We start from the raw sequence: 22,263 nt of genomic DNA on the forward strand, positions 1-22,263 counted from the left end.
GAAGTAAGGTCCGGTGGAGGTTTCTGCTGGAGGGTTTTATAAACTAAAAGAGTGTAATGCATTGATCTACCAGACCTCAGAAAGGGCCAACCTCATTTCTGATACAGAATGCAGTGATGTGTACCGAACCTTTCACCCGTAATAAAGCGTAGTGCTCTATGATAAACTCTGTCCAATGACTTCAATTCAGTGGCAGCTGCATTCATATAGACAATATGACCATAGTCTAAATAATCAGTATGAATGTCAACTGATTTATTAGTTTTCTGCTATTTAATGAAAGGCATGGCTCCCCTATATGGGTGTCATTAAGTTGGTAAGGGCTGCCCTACCAGAGATGTACATGTTAAAAACTTTTGGAAATACTTTGATTACGCAATAACAAATCTTATAGTAACACAAATTGATTTGTAACATGATAAAAATGTATTCTGCCCCCGTCTTTGCTCTCAAACAAAGGAGTGTTTTGTAGGGCATTTTCAGTTCCTAAATACATTTCAAATGTACTGGAAACCGGTTATGAAGTCATTTCACATGCCATGAAACATGTTAGAATTGCAAACAGAATAGGTTAATCTTGTGTGAAATTTGTGGCTATGGGTGTAAAATGCTACTAGAGGACGCGGAAGTACAGGCTTATGTGACAATACTTCCTCATTTAGGTTTAGTCATTTATCGAAGTATGGGGACCATGCGTTTCACCATCGCTATTCTACTAACTCTCGTCCATCAAACAGGTAAGAGCATTTAAGACATTTTTATAGTAATATTGATTAGACATACAGTATGTGTCTATAATCTGATCAGTAGGCACAGTAAGTAACAGGCAGTATCATTTGTACTGATTACTCTGCTTATAACCAGTCCAACCAGTGGGTGACCCTGGAACTCAGATGAAGTCACAGTGGGTGACATAGTATGTAATTAACTGTAGGTATCATTTTTTAAACAATACTTTAGTTTTAAAAATATGTTTTGTAACAACAATTAATGAGTAATACAAACATTTTGGGTTGTGATAGTATAATGTACTATTGTAAGACAAAGTTCAGTGTCACATGAAAGTCAGTGACAGGAAACTACCCCACAACGCCTTTTGAAGCATGGAACAACTTCTCACACCCGGAAATGCATAGCTCAACTCGTTTTTAGACATGTCTGTCAGTCGACCACAAATACTGTATGTGGGCTGAAAAATGCCCACTCTCTGAGCACCCAAGTTATCTATGCTTTTAGGCAGATTAGGTTATACTTCCTGTAGTTATCCTTCATCAAGTTGCTTTTACTGAATGGTTTCTGAAACTGAAGTGTGTATCATATCCTAGTTATTTATTGTCAAAGTATGATGATCTAAAAGCTGCTGACCTTTTGATGGGTTCATCTTGAAACCATTTAACAAATAGGGTGTATAGAGAAATTCCAGCCCAAACTACAAAGCATGCAAACAGTTTATTTAGGCAAATCGGGTCATTACGATGTGTCAGCCAGTTTGGCTATTTGCAAAAACAATCAATTTGCACACATTCCTTTAGGAGGTTGCGTTGCTAAATTCATATATCCTACTGCTCTATTTGTCACATTGTTTGATGGACTATTTCATCTTTTTTTACATGAAGTATTCTGTGTGTTTATTTCACAGAGTCCAGCTCTGTGTTTGTGCTGAAGGGACAGGATGTTCGTCTGGATGTCCAGACAAATATTACACTGGAAAATATTGATGTGCTATTTTGGAAGTTTAACACATTAGTCAATGTTGTAAAGTATCCCCCAAAAGTAACCTTTGAAAGGTTCAAAGGTAGGGTTGAATTTAGTGAGGGAAACTTCTCTCTGCTATTGAAGAACCTTCAGGAAGGAGACAGTGGACCGTATGAAGCAATAGTGTCTGGTAACAAAAACACCAACGTTGCTACATACTTGATAGAAGTCCAAGGTATGGTTCTATTTTATTATAGTGACACAGTTACAGTATCAATCAATAGAGCTAAACATGGTGTTTTTAGGTTAAAGGCTAATTCTTTAGACGCATTGGTACTCTAGCTCATGTACTCAGGTTAATATACGAACAATAATGGGTTTCTATGTGTTTTCAGAGAGAGTTGAGCCTCCAGTACTGACAGTGGACCCTGTCTCCACCAAGAGTGACCCCTGTAATGCGAATGTAACCTGCAGAGGCCAGAACACCTCTGTCACCTCCAGCTGTAACAACAGCACCTGCTCTCAGGTGGGAGGAGAGAGTAGAGGGGCTGAGACCTCCACTGTCCCCCTGCTCTCTGTCTATGTGGCAGGGGGTTCCATCATCTGTAACCACAGCAACCAAGTCAGCTGGGCCAACGACACCAAGGAGATCAAAACGTTTTGTGTACCTAAATTTGGTAAAAGAGATGCACGCACACCGTACCCGCACACATACACACACACACACACACACACACACACACACACACACACACACACACACACACACACACAGACACACACAGACACACACACTAGACTAGATATTATATGATACAGTATGTTGACGTTGAGATTTTGATGTCACTGTATTTCCAAAACCAGAGCGGGACAGAGCGGACCACAACTACGCTGTCATCCACGTCATCATCATCTTTGTTGCATGTGCCCTGATTGGTTGGTGAAAGCTAAATAACGGTAAGCTCACTGTTCTTGTTGCAGGATCGCTCTTATTACAGAAACCGTACAGTTATGAATATAACTACTGTTCCTTGAAGGAGGTAACGAGGTATAGCATACTACGGGGAGGCAACAACCAAACTGAAATCACGCCCCAACGGGCCAATGGATGCCGAGCCCTTCCTCGGAAGCCCCGCCTTCCTGGCTATAATACCGGGGCTTGCATCCATTTCCTAAATTCAGTACCCAAACCGCCTGACTGCACAGGGCCAAAATATGTTATACCTCATTCTCTCCTTCAGGGAACAGTAGTTATTTTCATGACTGTACATTCCCTTTCAGTCCGTCACTCTGTATAAAATATGCGGACATACAATCAATCAGAGCCCCATATATGGAACCAGAACCTGCTGCAACTTGGCTGTGTATACTGACACGCTGCCACTGCAGTCCAAGTCCCTAGACCCCACAGTTCCAAGAACAATACTTACTTTGCGAGCCTGAAATGTCAGAACTCGTACAAAGGAACCCAAGTCCAAAACAACAGAATATCTGTTATGACTTGGTAAAGTGCACATGCGCAGCATAGCATCAACCAGTGTCAATGAAACCCACAAGAAACCTGCAGCAACCTTCAAACTGTGTACTTGCGCACTGCCACGGCAGACCAAGGCTCAATCCCACATGGGACCTGTGGTAACCTGGATACATGTGCAACCTACGCGCTGCCTAACACCCATTCCTGGACCCAGCCATAAGAACACTATAAGCCACACTGGGAGCAGTTACATCCAAGCTATAAAACCTCACAACGGTGCAGGGGAACCCAAATTCGCTGCAGCACAGATATCACCCTGGGGTCTCATCCACAAGCGAAAAAACAACACTTCCACCACGCTGATCCTCAACGCGGTGGCCACACGGGTGCGTTCTCAGCCCCCTCCTGTACTCCCTGTTCACCCATGACTGCGTGGCCATGCACGTCTCCAGCTCAATCATTAAGTTTGCTGATACAACAGTGGTAGGCCTGATTACCAACAACAAACTGCAGACCATACATCCTTGTCACCATTCATGGAGAAACTGCGCATGCCCGCCACTGGCCGGAGCGCGCTACCGGTCACCCATACATTATCTCCTGAAGGGGCAGAGCACCACCCTGAGGACTGGGATTTATCAGAACTGTGTGTTCTGATACCTGGCCCAAACAGAGTTCAAGGACGTCGGCAACCAGTAACTTGCCCCCATTGACCGAGCCACTTGGAAGCACTGTAAATGCTTTAGAAGGAGGGTCCCGAGCCAAACAACCTTGGATCAACTGGCTCATCCAAATGTATCCGCTTGTCCCTCTCAGGAATCCCGAGAACCGGCGTTGTTTATTCAGAAGCACCGTGCTAGGATTAGCACCCTTGTTAACCTCTGGAGCTAAGTAACTCTACACTCGTCGGCAAAATCTTTAAAAAAGGGGTAAGCGACGCTTCACCTCTGCAGGGACAGGAGATAAATACCTTCCCTCAAACCTGGAGGAACTCCGATGCAGTGGAGGAAACGCCATCAAAGGCCTATTCAGAACCAATGGTTCACTCTCCCCTGCCGAATCCAAAGCCGTGGTGTCAGGCTGCCCCGGACTGATGTTGTCCGATTCACACTCAGAATACCCTCCAGAGCCAATCAGGGATATATCATCCCCGGAATCTGGACTCTGAACACTGCCAGAGAAACCGTAATGAGCCTCACTAGAATGGGATGACACCTATCAACTCAGACCACCAATCTTCCCCAAAAAGCCAGCCCGACTCTATGGAAGTTGAACCCAGCCAGAGACAATCGTCAGGCGAACTGGTCCGAGCTAAAGCCTCCTGAGTGTGTTTCCACCCCAGGCAACAGGACAGCACTCGTGAGTATCTTTCATTTTCATTGTGAAACGCCATGCCCTACGGCACAGTCAGAGGTTCAAACTCTTTAGGAAATAGTTGAGATCCCCGGTATTATAGCCAGGAAGGCTGGGCTTCCGAGGGCAAGCTCGGCATCCATTGGCCCGTTGGACATGATTTCAATTTGCGTCAGGTGAATCGGATTGGTCGTTGACTCCCTATGGTATGTTATACCGCGTGAGCGACTGAAAGGGAACTGATATTAATTAAATGACTGTGAATACTGTTGATAACAGGCTTTAATGATTTCACATTTATATACTGTATACTCATAGTGAATCTTTAATGTATATACAGTACCTGTCAAACGTTGACACCTACTCATTCATGGGTTTTTCTTTATTTTGACAATTTTTTACATTGTAGAATAATAGTGAAGACATCAAAACTATTAAATAACACATATGGAATCATGTAGTAACCAAAAAATGTGTTAAAGTCTAAATTAATCCAAATATAGCTTATATTTGAGATTCTTCAAAGTTCCACCCTTTGCCTTGATGACAGCGTTGCACACTATTGGCATTCTCTCAACCAGATTCATGAGATAGTCACCTGGAATGCATTTCAATTCTTCAATTAACAGGTGTGCCTCGTTAAAAGTTAATTTGTGGAATTTCCTTTCTTCTTCATGCGTTGAGGGGGGGGGGGGGTATATTCAGCAGAAATGGACTTGGTATTTTACCAAATAGGGCTATTATGGCAAGAACAGCTCAAATAATCAAAGAGAAACGACAGTGCATCAGTACTTTAAGACATGAAGGTCAGTCAATCCAGAAAATGTCAAGAACTTAGAAAGTTTCTTCAAGTGCAGTCTCAAAAACCATCAAGCGCTATGATGAAACTGGCTCTCATGAGGACCGGCACAGGAAAGGAAGACCCACAGTTACCTCTAATGCAGAGTATAAGTTCATTAGAGTTACCAGCCTCAGCAATTGCAGCCCAAATAAATGCTTCACAGAGTTCAACTAACAGACACATCTCAACATCAACAGTTCAGAGGAGACTGTGTGAATCAGGCATTCATTGCCGAATTGCTGCAAAGAAACCACTACTAAAGGACACCAATAATTAGAAGAGACTAGATGGGCCAAGAAATACGAGCAATGGACACTAGACCGGTTAAATTCTGTCCTTTGGTCTGGAGTCCAAATTATAGATTTATTTAGAATTCAAGGCACACAATCAGCATGGCTAACACAGCAGTCTGCAGCGATACGCCATCCCATCTGGTTTTGGCTTAGATGGGACTATCATTTGTTTTTCAACAGGACAATGACCCAACACACCTCCAGGCTGTGTAAGGGCTATTTTACCAAGAAGGAGAGTGATGGAGTGCTGCATCAGATGACCTGGCCTCCACAATCACCAGACCTCTAACCAATTGACATGGTTTGGGATGAGTTGGACCGCAGAGTGAAGGAAAAGCAGCCAACAAGTGCTCAGCATATGTGGGAACTCCTTCAAGAGCGTTGGAAAAGCATTCCAGGTGAAGCTGGTTGAGAGAATGCCAAGAGTGTGCAAAGCTGTCATCAAGGCAAATCAATCAATCAATCAATTTTATTTTATATAGCCCTTCTTACATCAGCTAATATCTCGAAGTGCTGTACAGAAACCCAGCCTAAAACCCCAAACAGCTAGTAATGCAGGTGTAGAAGCACGGTGGCTAGGAAAAACTCCCTAGAAAGGCGAAAGCCTAGGAAGAAACCTAGAGAGGAACCAGGCTATGAGGGGTGGCCAGTCCTCTTCTGGCTGTGCCGGGTGGAGATTATAACAGAACCATGCCAAGATGTTCAAAAATGTTCATAAGTGACAAGCATGGTCAAATAATAATCAGGAATAAATCTCAGTTGGCTTTTCATAGCCGATCATTAAGAGTTGAAAACAGCAGGTCTGGGACAGGTAGGGGTTCCATAACCGCAGGCAGAACAGTTGAAACTGGAATAGCAGCAAGGCCAGGCGGACTGGGGACAGCAAGGAGTCACCACGGCCGGTAGTCCCGACGTATGGTCCTAGGGCTCAGGTCTCTCAGTTGGCTTTTCATAGCCGATCATTAAAGAGTTGAAAACAGCAGGTCTGGGACAGGTAGGGGTTTCGTAGCCGCAGGCAGAACAGTTGAAACTGGAATAGCAGCAAGGCCAGGCGGACTGGGGACAGCAAGGTGTCATCATGCCCGGTAGTCCTGACGTATGGTCCTAGGGCTCAGGTTCTCAGAGAGAAAGAGAGAACGAGAGAATTAGAGAGAGCATACTTAAATTCACACAGGACACTGGATAAGACAGGAGAAGTACTCCAGGTATAACCAACTAACCCCAGCCCCCCGACACATAAACTACTGCAGCATAAATACTGGAGGCTGAGACAGGAGCGGTCCGGAGACACTGTGGCCCCATCCGAAGAAACCCCCGGACAGGGCCAAACAGGAAGGATATAACCCCACCCACTCCGCCAAAGCACAGCCCCCGCACCACTAGAGGGATATCCCCAACCACCAACTTACAATCCTGAGACAAGGCCGAGTATAGCCCACAGAGGTCTCCACCACAGCACAAACCAAGGGGGGGGCGCCAACCCAGACAGGAAGATCACGTCAGTAACTCAACCCACTCAAGTGACGCACCCCTCCCAGGGACGGCATGAAAGAGCACCAGCAAGCCAGTGACTCAGCCCCTGCAACAGGGTTAGAGGCAGAGAACCCCAGTGGAGAGGGGAACCGGCCCGGCAGAGACAGCAAGGGCTGTTCGTTGCTCCAGCCTTTCCGTTCACCTTCACACTCCTGGGCCAGACTACACTCAATCATATGACCTACTGAAGAGATAAGTCTTCAGTAAAGACTTAAAGGTTGAGACCGAGTCTGCGTCTCTCACATGGGTAGGCAGACTGTTCCATAAAAATGGAGATCTATAGGAGAAAGCCCTGCCTCCCGCTGTTTGCTTAGAAATTCTAGGGACAATTAGGAGGCCTGCGTCTTGTGACCGTAGCGTACGTATTGGTATGTACGGCAGGACCAACTCGGAAAGATAGGTAGGAGCAAGCCCATGTAACGCTTTATAGGTTAACAGTAAAACCTTGAAATCAGCCCTTGCCTTAACAGGAAGCCAGTGTAGGGAAGCTAGCACTGGAGTAATATGATCAAATTTCTTGGTTCTAGTCAGGATTCTAGCAGCCGTATTTAGCACTAACTGAAGTTTATTTAGTGCTTTATCCGGGTAGCCGGAAAATAGAGCATTGCAGTAGTCTAACCTAGAAGTAACAAATGCATGGATTAATTTTTCTGCATCATTTTTGGACAGAAAATTTCTGATTTTTGCAATGTTACGTAGATGGAAAAAAGCTGTCCTTGAAACAGTCTTGATATGTTCGTCAAAAGAGAGATCAGGGTCAAGAGTAACACCGAGGTCCTTCACAGTTTTATTTGAGACGACTTTACAACCATCTAGATGAATTGTCAGATTTAACAGAAGATCTCTTTGTTTCTTGGGACCTAGAACAAGCATCTCTGTTTTGTCCGAGTTTAAAAGTAAAAAGTTTTCAGCCATCCACTTCCTTATGTCTGAAACACAGGCTTCTAGCGAGGGCAATTTTGGGGCTTCACCATGTTTCATTGAAATGTACAGCTGTGTGTCATCCGCATAGCAGTGAAAGTTAACATTATGTTTTCGAATAACATCCCCAAGAGGTAAAATATATAGTGAAAACAATAGTGGACCTAAAACGGAACCTTGAGGAACACCGAAATGTACAGTTGATTTGTCGGAGGACAGACCATTCACAGAGACAAACTGATATCTTTCCGACAGGTAGGATCTAAACCAGGCCAGAACTTGTCCGTGTAGACCAATTTGGGTTTCCAGTCTCTCCAAAAGAATGTGGTGATCGATGGTGTCAAAGGCAGCACTAAGGTCTAGTAGCACGAGGACAGATGCAGAGCCTCGGTCTGACGCCATTAAAAGGTCATTTACCACCTTCACAAGTGCAGTCTCAGTGCTATGATGGGGTCTAAAACCAGACTGAAGCATTTCGTATACATTGTTTGTCTTCAGAAAGGCAGTGAGTTGCTGCGCAACAGCTTTTTCTAAAATTTTTGAGAGGAATGGAAGATTCGATATAGGCCGATAGTTTTTTATATTTTCCGGGTCAAGGTTTGGCTTTTTCAAGAGAGGCTTTATCACTGCCACTTTTAGTGAGTTTGGTACACATCCGGTGGATAGAGAGCTGTTTATTATGTTCAACATAGGAGGGCCAAGCACAGGAAGCAGCTCCTTCAGCAGTTTAGTAGGAATAGGATCCAGTATGCAGCTTGAAGGTTTAGAGGCCATGATTATTTTCATCATTGTGTCAAGAGATATAGTACTAAAACACTTAAGTGTCTCTCCCGATCCCAGGCCCTCGCAGAGCTGTGCAGATCCAGGACAGCTAAGCCCTGGAGGAATACGCAGATTCAAATAGGAGTCCGTAATTTGCTTTCTAATGGTCATGATCTTTTCCTCAAAGAAGTTCATGAATTTATCACTGCTGAAGTGAAAGCCATCCTCTCTTGGGGAATGCTGCTTTTTAGTTAGCTTTGCAACAGTATCAAAAAGAAATTTTGGATTGTTCTTATTTTCCTCAATTAAGTTGGAAAAGTAGGATGATCGAGCAGCAGTGAGGGCTCTTCGGTACTGCACGGTACTGTCTTTCCAAGCTAGTCGGAAGACTTCCAGTTTGGTGTGGCGCCATTTCCGTTCCAATTTCCTGGAAGCTTGCTTCAAAGCTCGGGTATTTTCTGTATACCAGGGAGCTAGTTTCTTATGACAAATGTTTTTCGTTTTTAGGGGTGCAACTGCATCTAGGGTATTGCGCAAGGTTAAATTGAGTTCCTCAGTTAAGTGGTTAACTGATTTTTGTCCTCTGACGTCCTTGGGTAGGCAGAAGGAGTCTGGAAGGGCATCAATGAATTTTTGTGTTGTTTGAGAATTTATAGCACGACTTTTGATGCTCCTTGGTTGGGGTCTGAGCAGATTATTTGTTGCGATTGCAAATGTAATAAAATGGTGGTCTGATAGTCCAGGATTTTGTGGAAAAACATTAAGATCTACAACATTTATTCCATGGGACAAAACTAGGTCCAGAGTATGACTGTGGCAGTGAGTAGGTCCAGAGACATGTTGGACAAAACCCACTGAGTCGATAATGGCTCCGAAAGACTTTTGGAGTGGGTCTGTGGACTTCTCCATGTGAATATTAAAATCACCAAAAATTAGAATATGATCTGCTATGACTACAAGGTCTGATAGGAATTCAGGAAACTCAGAGAGGAACGCTGTATATGGCCCAGGAGGCCTGTAAACAGTAGCTATAAAAAGTGATTGAGTAGGCTGCATAGATTTCATGACTAGAAGCTCAAAAGATGAAAACGCCATTTTTTTTTTTGTAAATTGAAATTTGCTATCGTAAATGTTAGCAACACCTCCGCCTTTGCGGGATGCACGGGGAATATGGTCACTAGTGTAACCAGGAGGTGAGGCCTCATTTAACACAGCAAATTCATCAGGCTTAAGCCATGTTTCAGTCAGGCCAATCACATCGAGATTATGATCAGTGATTAGTTCATTGACTATGACTGCCTTTGAAGTGAGGGATCTAACATTAAGTAACCCTATTTTGAGATGTGAGGTATCACGATCTCTTTCAATAATGGCAGGAATGGAGGAGGTCTTTATCCTAATAAGATTGCTAGGGTGAACACCGCCATGTTTAGTTTTGCCCAACCTAGGTCGAGGCACAGACACAGTCTCAATGGGTATGGCTGAGCTGACTACACTGACTGTGCTATTGGCAGACTCCACTAAGCTGGCAGGTTGGCTAACAGCCTGCTGCCTGGCCTGCACCCTATTTCACTGTGGGGCTAGAGGAGTTAGAGCCCTATCTATGTTGGTAGATAAGAGGAGAGCACCCCTCCAGCTAGGATGGAGTCCGTCACTCCTCAGCAGGTCAGGCTTGGTCCTGTTTGTGGGTGAGTCCCAGAAAGAGGGCCAATTATCCACAAATGTTATCTTTTGGGAGGGGCAGAAAACAGTTTTCAACCAGCGATTAAGTGCTGAGACTCTGCTGTAGAGCTCGTCACTTCCCCTAACTGGGAGGGGGCCAGAGACAATTACTCGATGCCGACACATCTTTCTAGCTGATTTACAAGCTGAAGCTATGTTGCACTTGGTGACCTCTGACTGTTTCATCCTAACATCGTTGGTGCCGACGTGGATAACAATATCTCTATACTCTCTACACTCGCCAGTTTTAGCTTTAGCCAGCACCATCTTTAGATTAGCCTTAACGTCGGTAGCCCTGCCCCCTGGTAAACAGTGTATGATCGCTGGGTGATTCGTTTTAAGTCTAATACTGCGGGTAATGGAGTCGCCAATGACTAGGGTTTTCAATTTGTCAGAGCTAATGGTGGGAGCCTTCGGCGTCTCAGACCCCGTAACGGGAGGAGTAGAGACTAGAGAAGACTCAGACTCAGACTCCGACTCGCTACATAATGGGGAAAACCGGTTGAAGGTTTCTGTCGGCTGAATGAGCGACACCGGTTGAGCATTCCGACAGTATTTCCCTCCAAAAGCCATGAGAAAGTTGTCCGGCTGCGGGGACTGTGCGGGGGGATTTATACTAACGTTACTGTCTGTACTTACTGGTGGCACAGACACTGTTTCTTCCTTTCCTACACTGAGATTACCCTTGCCTAACGATTGCGTCTGAAGCTGGGCTTGTAGCACAGCTATTCTCGCCGTAAGGCGATCGTTCTCCTGTATATTATGAGTACAGCGACTGCAATTAGAAGACATCATGTTAATGTTACTACTTAGCTTCGGCTGTTGAAGATGTTGATGAACCATGTCCAGATAAAGCGTCCGGAGTGAAAAAGTTGAATAAGGGAAAAAAGTTGCGATGGAAAAAAGGAAAATAACGTAAAGTTGGCAGCTAAAACGCACAGGAAAATGACTCTTCTGTCTCGGGATAAACGTCCGGGGTGAAAAAGTTTAACGAAAAAAGATGAGTGAGGACAAAACTAAAAAGTTGGTAAATTTGTTGAACACAAAGATTGATTAAACGTTTATTAAAAGTAAAACGTGAATAGTTTGGCAGGTAGCCAAGTAGCAACAAACAGCACAGCAGTACGGAGACAATGCGGAAGCGAGACGGAAGTCACGTCAAATCTCGTCAAATCTCGTAGGGTCCTGCAAAGGGTGGCTATTTGAAGAATCTCACATTTATTTAGACTTTAACAATTTTTTTTGTTACTACATGATTCCATATGTGTAATTTTATAGTTTTGGCGTCTTCACTATTATTCTACAATGTAAAGAATAGTAAAAATAAAGAAAAACCCTTGAATGAGTAGGTGTCCAAACTTTTGACTGGTAGTGTACACAGGTGTGTGTGCGTTTCCAAATCATGTCCAATCAATTGAATTCACCACAGGTGGACTCCAATCAAGTTGTAGAAACATCAAGGATGATCAATGGAAACAGTGGTATATCAATGGTATTTCTGTTCTTTATTTTTTTTGCAAACATTTCTAAAAACCTGTTTTCGCTTTGTCATTATGGGGTACTGTGTGTAGATTGTGTACTTTTAACAGCATATTACTTTCGTAATGTCGTTTTCAGATAGCTAAATCATTTGGACCCCTATGACTGAAGTGTATTTTGATTTAAACCTAAATGTTTTCAAATATTGGTACAACAACTCAAACTTCAAATTTTGTAAACTATTTTGTGAGAATCAATCTTATTACAAGCTTTATTTATGGAGCGATTTCAGTGCTAACAGAAACTGTATTTGAATTCAATATGTTTTCATGTGTATTTAGATATTTAATTTGAATTCAATAACTTTGAATTTGTAATGCACAAATTGAATTCATAAATTGAACTTGTATTTCATGATTTGAAACAGAATTTAATTAATATTGTATTCAGTTTGAATATGGTACACAATTCATTAATTGTGTGTGTGTGTGTGTGTATAAAATTTATAAACTATTTCAAGTTTACAAAAGTTTCACATTCAACTTCTCAATGCATTCAGATTCATTTTTCAAATTCAGTTCTCTAAATTCAGATTCAAAACCAGAGACAACATCCTAGTACTTTGCCAGCAAGGAATGGTAGAACAGAACAGAATCAAATGCTGAATAGATTTTTCTTCCTGTTTGGCGTTTTAACCATTTGGGCTATGAGCCCTTACTTGTATTTATTATGGAACCCTACTCTTCCTGGGGTCCAGCAAAATTAAGGCAGTTATACAATTTTAAAAACATTAACAACAGATTTCACAACACATTAAGTGTGTGCCCTCAGGCCCCTACTCTGTTACCATATCTACAACACAAAATCCATGTGTGTGTGTGTATAGTGTGTGTGTGTTATCGTGTGTGCCTATGTGTTGCTTCACACTGTTCCATAAGGTGTATTTTTATCAGTTTCTTCTTCTTTTTTTCTTAATCTAAATGTTACTGCTTTCATGAGTTACTTGATGTGGAATAGAGTTCCATGTAGTAATGGCTCTGTAGTACTGTGCACCTCCCATAGTCTGTTCTGGACTTGGACTGTGAAGAGACCTCTGGTGGCATGTCTTGAGGGGTATGCAAGGGTGTCTGAGCTGTGTGCCAGTAGTTCAAACAGACAGCTCAGTGCATTCAACATGTCAATACCTCTCACAAATACAAGTAGTGATGAAATCAATCTCTCCTCCACTTTGAGCCAGGAGAGATTGACATACATATTGTTATTGTTAGCTCTCTGTGTACATCCAAGGGCCAGCCATGCTGCCCTGTTCTGAGCCAATTGCAATTTTCCTAAGTCCCTCTTTGTTGCACCTGACCACATGACTGAACAGTAGTCCAGGTGCGACAAAACTTGGGCCTGTAGGACCTGCCTTGTTGATAGTGCTGTTAAGAATTCTTCCCATCTTAGCTACTGTTGTATCAATATCTTTGGACCTTGACAGTTTACAATCCAGGGTTACTCCAAGCAGTTTAGTCTCCTCAACTTGCTCAATTTCCACATTATTCATTGCAAGATTTAGTTGAGGTTTAGTGAATGATTTGTCCCAAATACAATGCTTTTAGTTTTGAAATATTTAGGACTAACGTATTCCTTGCCACTCATTCTGAAACGAACTGCAGCTATTTGTTAAGTGTTGCAGTCATTTCAGTCGCTGTAGTAGCTGACGTGTATAGTGTTGAGTCATCCGCATACATAGACACACTGGCTTTACTCAAATTGAAAAAAGTAAGGGGCCTTGACAGCTGCCCTGGGGAATTCCTGATTCTACCTGGATTATGTTGGAGGCTTCCATTAAAGAACACCCTCTGTGTTCTGTTACAGGTAACTCTTTATCCACAATATAGCAGGGGGTGTAAAGCCATAACAAGTTTTTCCAGCAGCAGAATATAATCGATAATGTCAAAAGCTGCACCGAAGACTAACAAAACAGCCCCCACAATCTTTTATCATACATTTTCTCAGCTAATCAGTCATTTGAGTAAGTGCTGTGCTTGTTGAATGTCCTTCCCTATAAGCGTGCTGAAAGTCTTGTCAATTTGTTTACTGTAAAATAGCATTGTATCTGGTCAAACACAATTTTTTCCAAAAGTTTACTAAGGGTTGGTAACAGGCTGATTATTGGCTCAAATAGATGACCAAAGGGGTCTTTACTATTTTTAGGTAGCAGAATGACTTTTGCTTCCCTCCAGGCCTGAGGTCACACACTTTCTAGTAGGCTTCAATTTAAGATATGGCAAATAGGAGTGGCAATATCGTCCACTTTTATCATCAGTAATTTTCCATCCAAGTTGTCATACACCGGTGGATTGTCATTGTTTATAGACAACAATACTTTTCTCACCAGTCCACACTCACTTTATGAAATTCAAAATTACAATTATTGTCTTTCATAATTTGGTCAGATGTACTTGCTGGCATATTATGCCTAAGTTTGCTAGTCTTGCCCATAAAAAAAAGTATTAAAAGAGTTAGCAATATCAGTGGGTTTTGTGATGAATGAGCCATCTGATTCAATTAATGATGGAGCCGAGTTTGCCTTTTTGGCCAAAATTTCATTTAAGACCCCATCCCTGAAAGCTAAGACTCTCAGGAACATTGTCATGCCTCTGTTCCCCTATATGACTCTCAGGACATGTTAGAAGGCTTTGTGACAATGCAATATGGCCCCCATAAAAATATAGTTGAACAGCCCTGGGATAGCTGTTCCCACACCCTATTCAAACTTGTTTTTGTGACTGACTGGGTTCGAACCGGGTCTCCTGCATGTCACAAGACTGTGTTAGCCCACTTATCGAAAGCCCGTAGGGATGAGTTCAGGAAGCTAACAACTCTTCAAGTCTCCAGCAAGGTAACTCATCAAGATCGTGGACGGTTCAAACTCAGGCCTACTGCACAACAACTGTGGCAAAAAGAAGCCCAATACACCACCCTTTTCTTGGGATGTTTGTACGGTCTCCGGACCCATGAGGAGGACTGCAATGGATGGCGAGCTGGCAGTGATGGAGAGCAAACTATGCTGCCTGCCACAGGAGGACTTGCTCATCTCTCCCCTGTTGACAAACCCCTCCCTCTCCTCAAGCTGTGTGGATCCCTCTAGACTATCGCCCCGTCTGTTAGAGGCTTCAAACACCCAAAACGTTTAACTCTAGCTGACAATTGTCGTAGTCCAGACCTACTGTTATGTAGTTACATATTTGATCTGATGTTTGTTTATTTATTTTCAAGCACTTTGAGATTGTCTAATGAAGTGTATAGAAGCTGAATAAATTATTGAGTCTGAGTGAAATGTGCAGTTTAAATAGATTTCCTGTAAAAAAAAAAAATATCATGGCATATGTTTTAACAGAAAGTTGTATTTTTTATACCAGTGGAAACAGTTTAACAAAATGAAGCAGTACAATAAAATGGTGTAGTCACACCCCTTGACTTTTTCCACATTTTGTTGTGTTAGACGGAATTTCAAATTGATTAAATTGAAATGTCACTGGCCTACACACAATACCCCATAATGTCAAAGTGGAATTCAGTTTAAACATTTTACACAAATTAAATAAAAATTAAAAGCTGAAATGTTTTGAGTCAATAAGTAGTCCAACCCTTTTATGGCAAGCCTAAATAAGTTCAGGAGTAAAAACGTGCTTTACAAGTCACATAAGTTGCATGGACTCACTGTGTGCAGTAGTGTTTAACATGATTTTTGAATTACTACCTTCTCTGTACCCCACTAATAAGGTCGAGCAGTGAATTTAAACAGAGTCAACCAAAAAGACCAGGGAGTTTTTCCAATGCCTCGCGAAGGGCAAATATCAGGATTGGGCTGCCTGTCTAAACGCTGCCAAAGAGGGAGATAATTATTGTAGAAAGGAAGATGTGTTGTTGGTGGGGATGGGGAACTGTCACTGAGAAAACACTTGTCTTTTTGTTTTATAATAGAAGTGTGATTCTTTTTAACAATACTGTATAGTCGTTTTCTTGTTATTAATTTGTGCTTCTCATATAGTTGTAATAGACAAACTGTGTATTGGTTGTCCTATAGGGATGTGAGTTAAAGGCGCTAATATAAGGTTATATACATGTATCTACATTTATCATGCTTGTGTGATTTTTGTGATAAAACCGGGACTATTTTATGCCTGTCTGGAATGTTTAATAAAACTCAGTTTTGTTGTTCAGGACCCTCATCAGTGAATGTTGTTTTACGTAAGGTTCTTAATTAGGTTAATTGATTGAATATTTTAGCATCTGGTTGGTTAACTGAATGAGGATCTGAATTTCTGGAATAAATTAACCTAGACCCATCTTATTGAACTATAATATTAGGAGCCGGAAAAGGATTTCATCTGAGATTTAGCCAGCCAAGAGAGATTATCGTTTGCTGTGGAAGCTCTTGCTTAACATTAGAAAGTTGGAAAATGAGTCAGGGAGCAAAGGCGCTAGGCTGTGAGGATGCCCGCTAAACTGTGACTCCTTATCGCTTGGGCTTAGATAACATCCGCTAACTGTGTGTAGCCTATTTGATGAGGTTGATCAACCTTTTTCAGGCCTCCTTGAACTGAGACAAGGAATGATCAATTGTTCTTGGGATAGGCAGATTCGATTGAGTATTAGTTTAAGGGTGGAGAGGGATTGTATATTTGACATAGATCAGGAGAGCAAGATTTCGATAGTATTGTAGCGACCCGCACAGAAAGCTGTGTGTTATGTGTTATGCTGTTCGTTGGTTGTGTTGTACTTACCAGTACCCAGTGTTCGCGGGGTCCAACATGCCAGTCAACCTGCTATCTGCCAACCACGGGAATGACTGGAATGTTCTGGTGCCGGGCATCCTGGTGGTTGGTGGAACGGCGGGGGTGGGGTTTGGCAGGGGGGGTGGAGCACCGCTAGTTTAAGACCATGCTTAGCCATTGTTCTCTCGCTTTCATCTGGTCTTAACAAGAGGTGGTCACGGTTGTTTTATACGGGTATCCTTGATTTATTTGTAGTGGGCTACGGCCAAAATATGCCTGTGTTGAATTTGGTAAACTCAAACCTCTGTCTGGACACCCAGAAATGATCATTACAACAAAAATGATACAGAAATGTCTACCTGATGATGCTATGCAGGTCAACAATCAAAACCCTAAAAATGAGAGACATGTTCAACTTCATGGTGTTGAGGTGGTGCTCCAATGCATATGATAGATAGGTAGATGGACAGACAGATATGCAAGGTAGAAGAGAGGATACAGAGTATATTTGCTTGTGTCTGTATTTCCTGCTTAAATTAAGAGCAACTTCTCTTTTCTGGCACCAACCACATGCAATAACAACAGCAGTTTGGTTCATGGTGATGCATGTTTCTTTCATGTAAAGACAACCTTGAACAAATGTAGCATGTCTCTGTGTGCAGAGAAGTCCAATTCTTTCACAGGACATTTCTGTATTAAATAAGATGAAAGGATATCAAACTGTGGATTCAGAGATCATCAACGTTTGATCCATGTATGTTCAGGCTGTTTCTGCAAGTGTTTTTTTTATACATTTTTACATAACAATATACCATAGAATAACAGTATGTTAAAGTTCATGAGGACATATTAAATATAATGACTATAGAATAACAGTATGTTAAAGTTCATTAGAGGACATTAAATATAGTGACTATAGAATAACAGTATGTTAAAGTTCATAAGAGGACATATTCAATGTTTTCACTGAACAACAAAAAACGCTACATGCAACAATTTCAAAGATTTTATTGAGTTCATATAAGGAACTCAGTCAATTGAAATAAATAAATTAGGCCCTAATCTATGGATTTCACATGACTGGGAATACAGATATGCATCTGTTGGTCACTGATACCTTAACAACAAAAACTTAGGGGCGTGGATCAGAAAACCAGTCAGTGTCTGGTGTGACCACCATTTGCCTCATGCAGCACGACACATCTCCTTCACATAGAGTTGATCAGGCTGTTGATTGTGGCCTGTGGAGCAACTTCTCTTTTCTGGCACCAACCACATGCAATAACAACAGCAGTTTGGTTCATGGTGATGCATGTGTCTTTCATGTAAAGACAACCTTGAACAAATGTAGCATGTCTCTGTGTGCAGAGAAGTCCAATTCTTTCACAGGACATTTCTGTATTAAATAAGATGAAAGGATATCAAACTGTGGATTCAGAGATCATCAACGTTTGATCCATGTATGTTCAGGCTGTTTCTGCAAGTGTTTTTTAAAAAACATTTTTACCTAACAATATACCATAGAATAACAGTATGTTAAAGTTCATTAGAGGATTTTATTGAGTTCATATAAGGAACTCAGTCAATTCAAATAAATAAATTAGGCCCTAATCTATGGATTTCACATGACTGGGAATACAGATATGCATCTGTTGGTCACTGATACCTTAACAACAAAAACGTAGGGGCGTGGATCAGAAAACCAGTCAGTGTCTGGTGTGACCACCATTTGCCTCATGCAGCGCGACACATCTCCTTCACATAGAGTTGATCAGGCTGTTGATTGTGGCCTGTGGAATGTTGTCCCACTCATTTTCAATGGCTGTGCAAAGTTGCTGGATATTGGTGGGAACTGGAAGATGCTGTTGTACACTTCGATCCAGAGCATCCCAAACATGCTCAATGGGTGACATGTCTGGTGAGTATGCAGGCTATTGAAGAACTGGGACATTTTCAGCTTCCAGGAATTGTGTACAGATCCTTGCGACATGGGGCCGTACATTATCATGCTGAAACATAAGGTGATGGTGGCAGGTGAATGGCACGACAATGGGCCTCAGGATCTCGTCACGGTATCTCTGTGCATTTAAATTGCAATTAATAAAATGCAATTGTGTTCGTTGTCCGTAGCTTATGCCTGCCCATACCATAACCCCACCGCCACCATGGGGCACTCTGTTCACAACGTTGGCTTCAGAAAACCGCTTGCCCACACGATGCCATACAAGCTGTCTGCCATCTGCCCGGTACAGTTGAAACCGGGTTTCATCCGTGAAGAGCACACTTCTCCAGTGTGCCAGTGGCCAACGAAGGTGAGCATTTGTCCACTGAAGTCAATTACGAAACAGAACTGCAGTCAGGTCAAGACCCTGGTGAGGATGACGAGCACGCAGATGAGCTTCCCTGAGGCGGTTTCTGACAGTTTGTGCAGAAATTCTTCGGTTGTGCAAACCCACAGTTTCATCAGCTATCCGGTGGCTGGTCTCAGACATCCCGCAGGTGAGGAAGCTGGATGTGGAGGTCCTCGGCTGGCATGGTTCCACGTGGTCTGCAGATGTGAGGCTGGTTGGACGTACTGCCAAATTCTCTAAACGACGTTGGCTTATGGTAGAGAAATTAACATTAAATTCTCTGGCAACAGCTCTGGTGGACATTCCTGCAGTCAGCATGCCAATTGCACACTCCCCCAAAACATGGTCTGTGACACCCCTCCCCCTCCTCTAAAGGGACCGGTGTAGGGGGGAGTTGACCCTAGGAACTGATCTTGGCATAGCCACAGGAAGTAGGGGTGCTGAGGATGCTGCAGCACCCCCTGAAAAATCAGAATAAAAAACGAATATTAACTAAAAAATGAATGTTTTTTTCACAAAAATATTTTCCACAAAATGTGTGCACTGGGCCTTTACTAGTCCTGTATTATGGGACCAATATAGATGTCTGTTGCATGAGCAAAATATTTGTTTCAGCATTGGCAAAAATGGTAGTTGTATAATTAAGAGCAGCATCTTGCAGGATTCAGTTGTTGGAATTGTAAGAGTTGTTGCCCTGTTCCTTTCTCTGAGATTGTCATTCTAATGGAAAGAACAAAACCCTGTCCTCAAACATTTACATCAAAAGGTGCAAAGTTACGGGCGACGACACAAAACATCCACATCAAATTAAATATTTTTCTTGATAAAATAACATGGAAAACAACCACTTTTTGTGCAGTATTAATTGACCATCCTTACAAACCACTTAATGTAAAATGTACATTACTGGATTGTACATAGGCTGGTCATCTAGATTTGTACCTGTAGACTTTCCATCACCATGAAGAAAAACAATACACAATACAGTAATTGAGACATCAAGTGGTTTGTGACGATGTGGCGCTTGCAACACTAGGGTTGTGGGTTTGAATCCCATGGGGGACCAGTACGAAAAAGTATGCACTGCACTGCTGTAAGTTGGATAAGAGTGTCTAGTAAAAGGAATTAATAGACCATTTCACATAGAAATAAGTTACATTTGCTAATTATTTCAAGAAACTGGAAAACATATTTTTTGTATTCCATAAGTAATATCAGATAAACTGTTTTGTACAGACAATTATCAGACTCAAGTTACAAATGCTGGTAAACACTCAAATACGTTTAGTTGAAAATAAATCACTAAAGTACTGCATGGGCCACTACCGTGTTGTTGTCATGTTGTGTTGCTACCATGCTGTGTTGTCATGTGTTGTCATGTGTTGTCGGGGCGGCAGGTAGCTTAGTCGTTAAGAGCGTTGTGCCAGTAACCGAAAGGTCGCTGGTTCTAATCCCCGAGCCGACTAGGTGAAAGATCTGTCGATGTGCCCTTGAGCAAGGCACTTAACCCTAATTGCTCATGTAAGTCGCTCTGGATAAGAGTGTCTGCTAAATGACAAAAAAAAAAAAAAAAAAAAAAAAAAAAAAAAAAAAAATTGTTGCTGCCATATTGTGTTGTTGTCTTAGGTCTCTCTTTATGTGGTGTCTCTCTTGTCGTGACATGTGTTCTGTCCTACATTTTATTTTTTTATCCCAGCGCCCGCCACCACAGGAGGCCTTTTGCCTCTTGGTAGGCCGTCACTGTAAATAAGAATTTGTTCTTAACTGACTTGCAAGGGTTAAAAAGGTTGAATAAATAAAAATACAAATGCTGTTCCTGTATTAGCGGACCAATATAGCGCAGGCATTTTTCTTTTGCGCATCGCCAATCTTGGGTCAGTTTTATATTTCCCCACTAATGGTTAAGGTTAGAATTGGGGGAGGGGAAGCTGATCCTAGACCTGTACCTAGGGGAAACTGTGTTGGTACTATCAATCCAGTAACTGGCTCCAGTACCTAGTTCAACAGTTAAACAGTATCAGTTGACTGGCCTGCATGGCCCAATGGCTTCTCCACCACTTCCATCTTCAGAAATGATACATTTCCTTCTGCTGTTCTGTGCTGCCTCGCTGGCTGTCATCCTACAACCAGGTACAGTAACAATTCAAATGTCAGTTATTCATTTTCTTATAGTATTATCACATTTGATATCTTCTTAGATTGTGTTACAAGAAGAGCAAGCAGCAAGAAAGGCATTTCACTGTACTTAAACACATGACAAAAACTTGAAACCTGCAGTTCACAACTTGACAGATACATTGCACAGTACACATGTATCTAACCTGAGCTAGAAATGAATTGATTGGTTTGACAACGTATCAGAATAGTTAATTTTACATAGGGGACATCAGCTATTATAGAAAATAAAGAAGATGCTTATTTAAGGTGGTATTGGTGTCAGTGTACATTGTCTGCACAGATATATGTTATTGTATATACAGAGGAACGCAGTTAGCCCTTCATTAAGTACCTTGGCAGCTTAGGAACATTTGTAGCACTTATCACTGGAATGTACACTCAGCGACAGTTTATTATGTACCAACACCCCGTTCACGAAAATGGTTCGCTCCTATAGACGGTGAGTCACATGGCCGTGACTTGCTACAGTATATAAAGCAGTCAGACAGGCATCTAGACACTGTTACTGTTTTGATTTAACGTTAGAATGGGCAGAACTAGTGACCTAAGCGACTTTGAGCGTGATATGATCGTCAGTGCCAGGCACGCCGGTTCCAGTATCTCAAAAACGGCCGCCCTCCTGGTTTTTCACGTATGACAGTGTCTAGGGTTTACTGAGAATGGTATGACAAACAAAAAACATCCAGTCAGCGGCAGTCCTGTGGGCGAAAACAGCTTGTTGATGAGAGGTTCGAAGGAGAATGTCAAGAATTGTGCAAGCTAACAGGCAGGCCACAAACAGGCAAAAACTGTGCAGTACAACAGTTCAAATCAAATCAAATTTTATTGGTCACATGTGCCGAATACAACAGGTGCAGACATTACAGTGAAATGCTTACTTACAGCCCTTAAC

The 22,263-nt window shown here is 42.2% G+C and overlaps 1 protein-coding gene across 1 annotated transcript; it reads left to right on the top strand.

Annotated features, from left to right (window-relative positions):
* Window positions 1-672: 672 nt before the first annotated feature.
* LOC311099042 (uncharacterized protein) lies at window positions 673-13,078 on the top strand. The gene is made up of 5 exons (XM_084139643.1): window positions 673-737; window positions 1,640-1,930; window positions 2,091-2,372; window positions 2,560-2,652; window positions 12,027-13,078. Exons 1-4 carry the CDS (start codon window positions 683-685, stop codon window positions 2,637-2,639), a joined length of 708 nt encoding a protein of 235 aa, XP_083995769.1. The 5' UTR covers window positions 673-682; the 3' UTR covers window positions 2,640-2,652; window positions 12,027-13,078.
* The last annotated feature ends 9,185 nt before the right edge of the window (window positions 13,079-22,263 follow it).

This window comes from Coregonus lavaretus, assembly GCF_964263955.1.
Source record: "Coregonus lavaretus genome assembly, chromosome: 23".
Lineage (NCBI taxonomy): Eukaryota > Metazoa > Chordata > Actinopteri > Salmoniformes > Salmonidae > Coregonus > Coregonus lavaretus.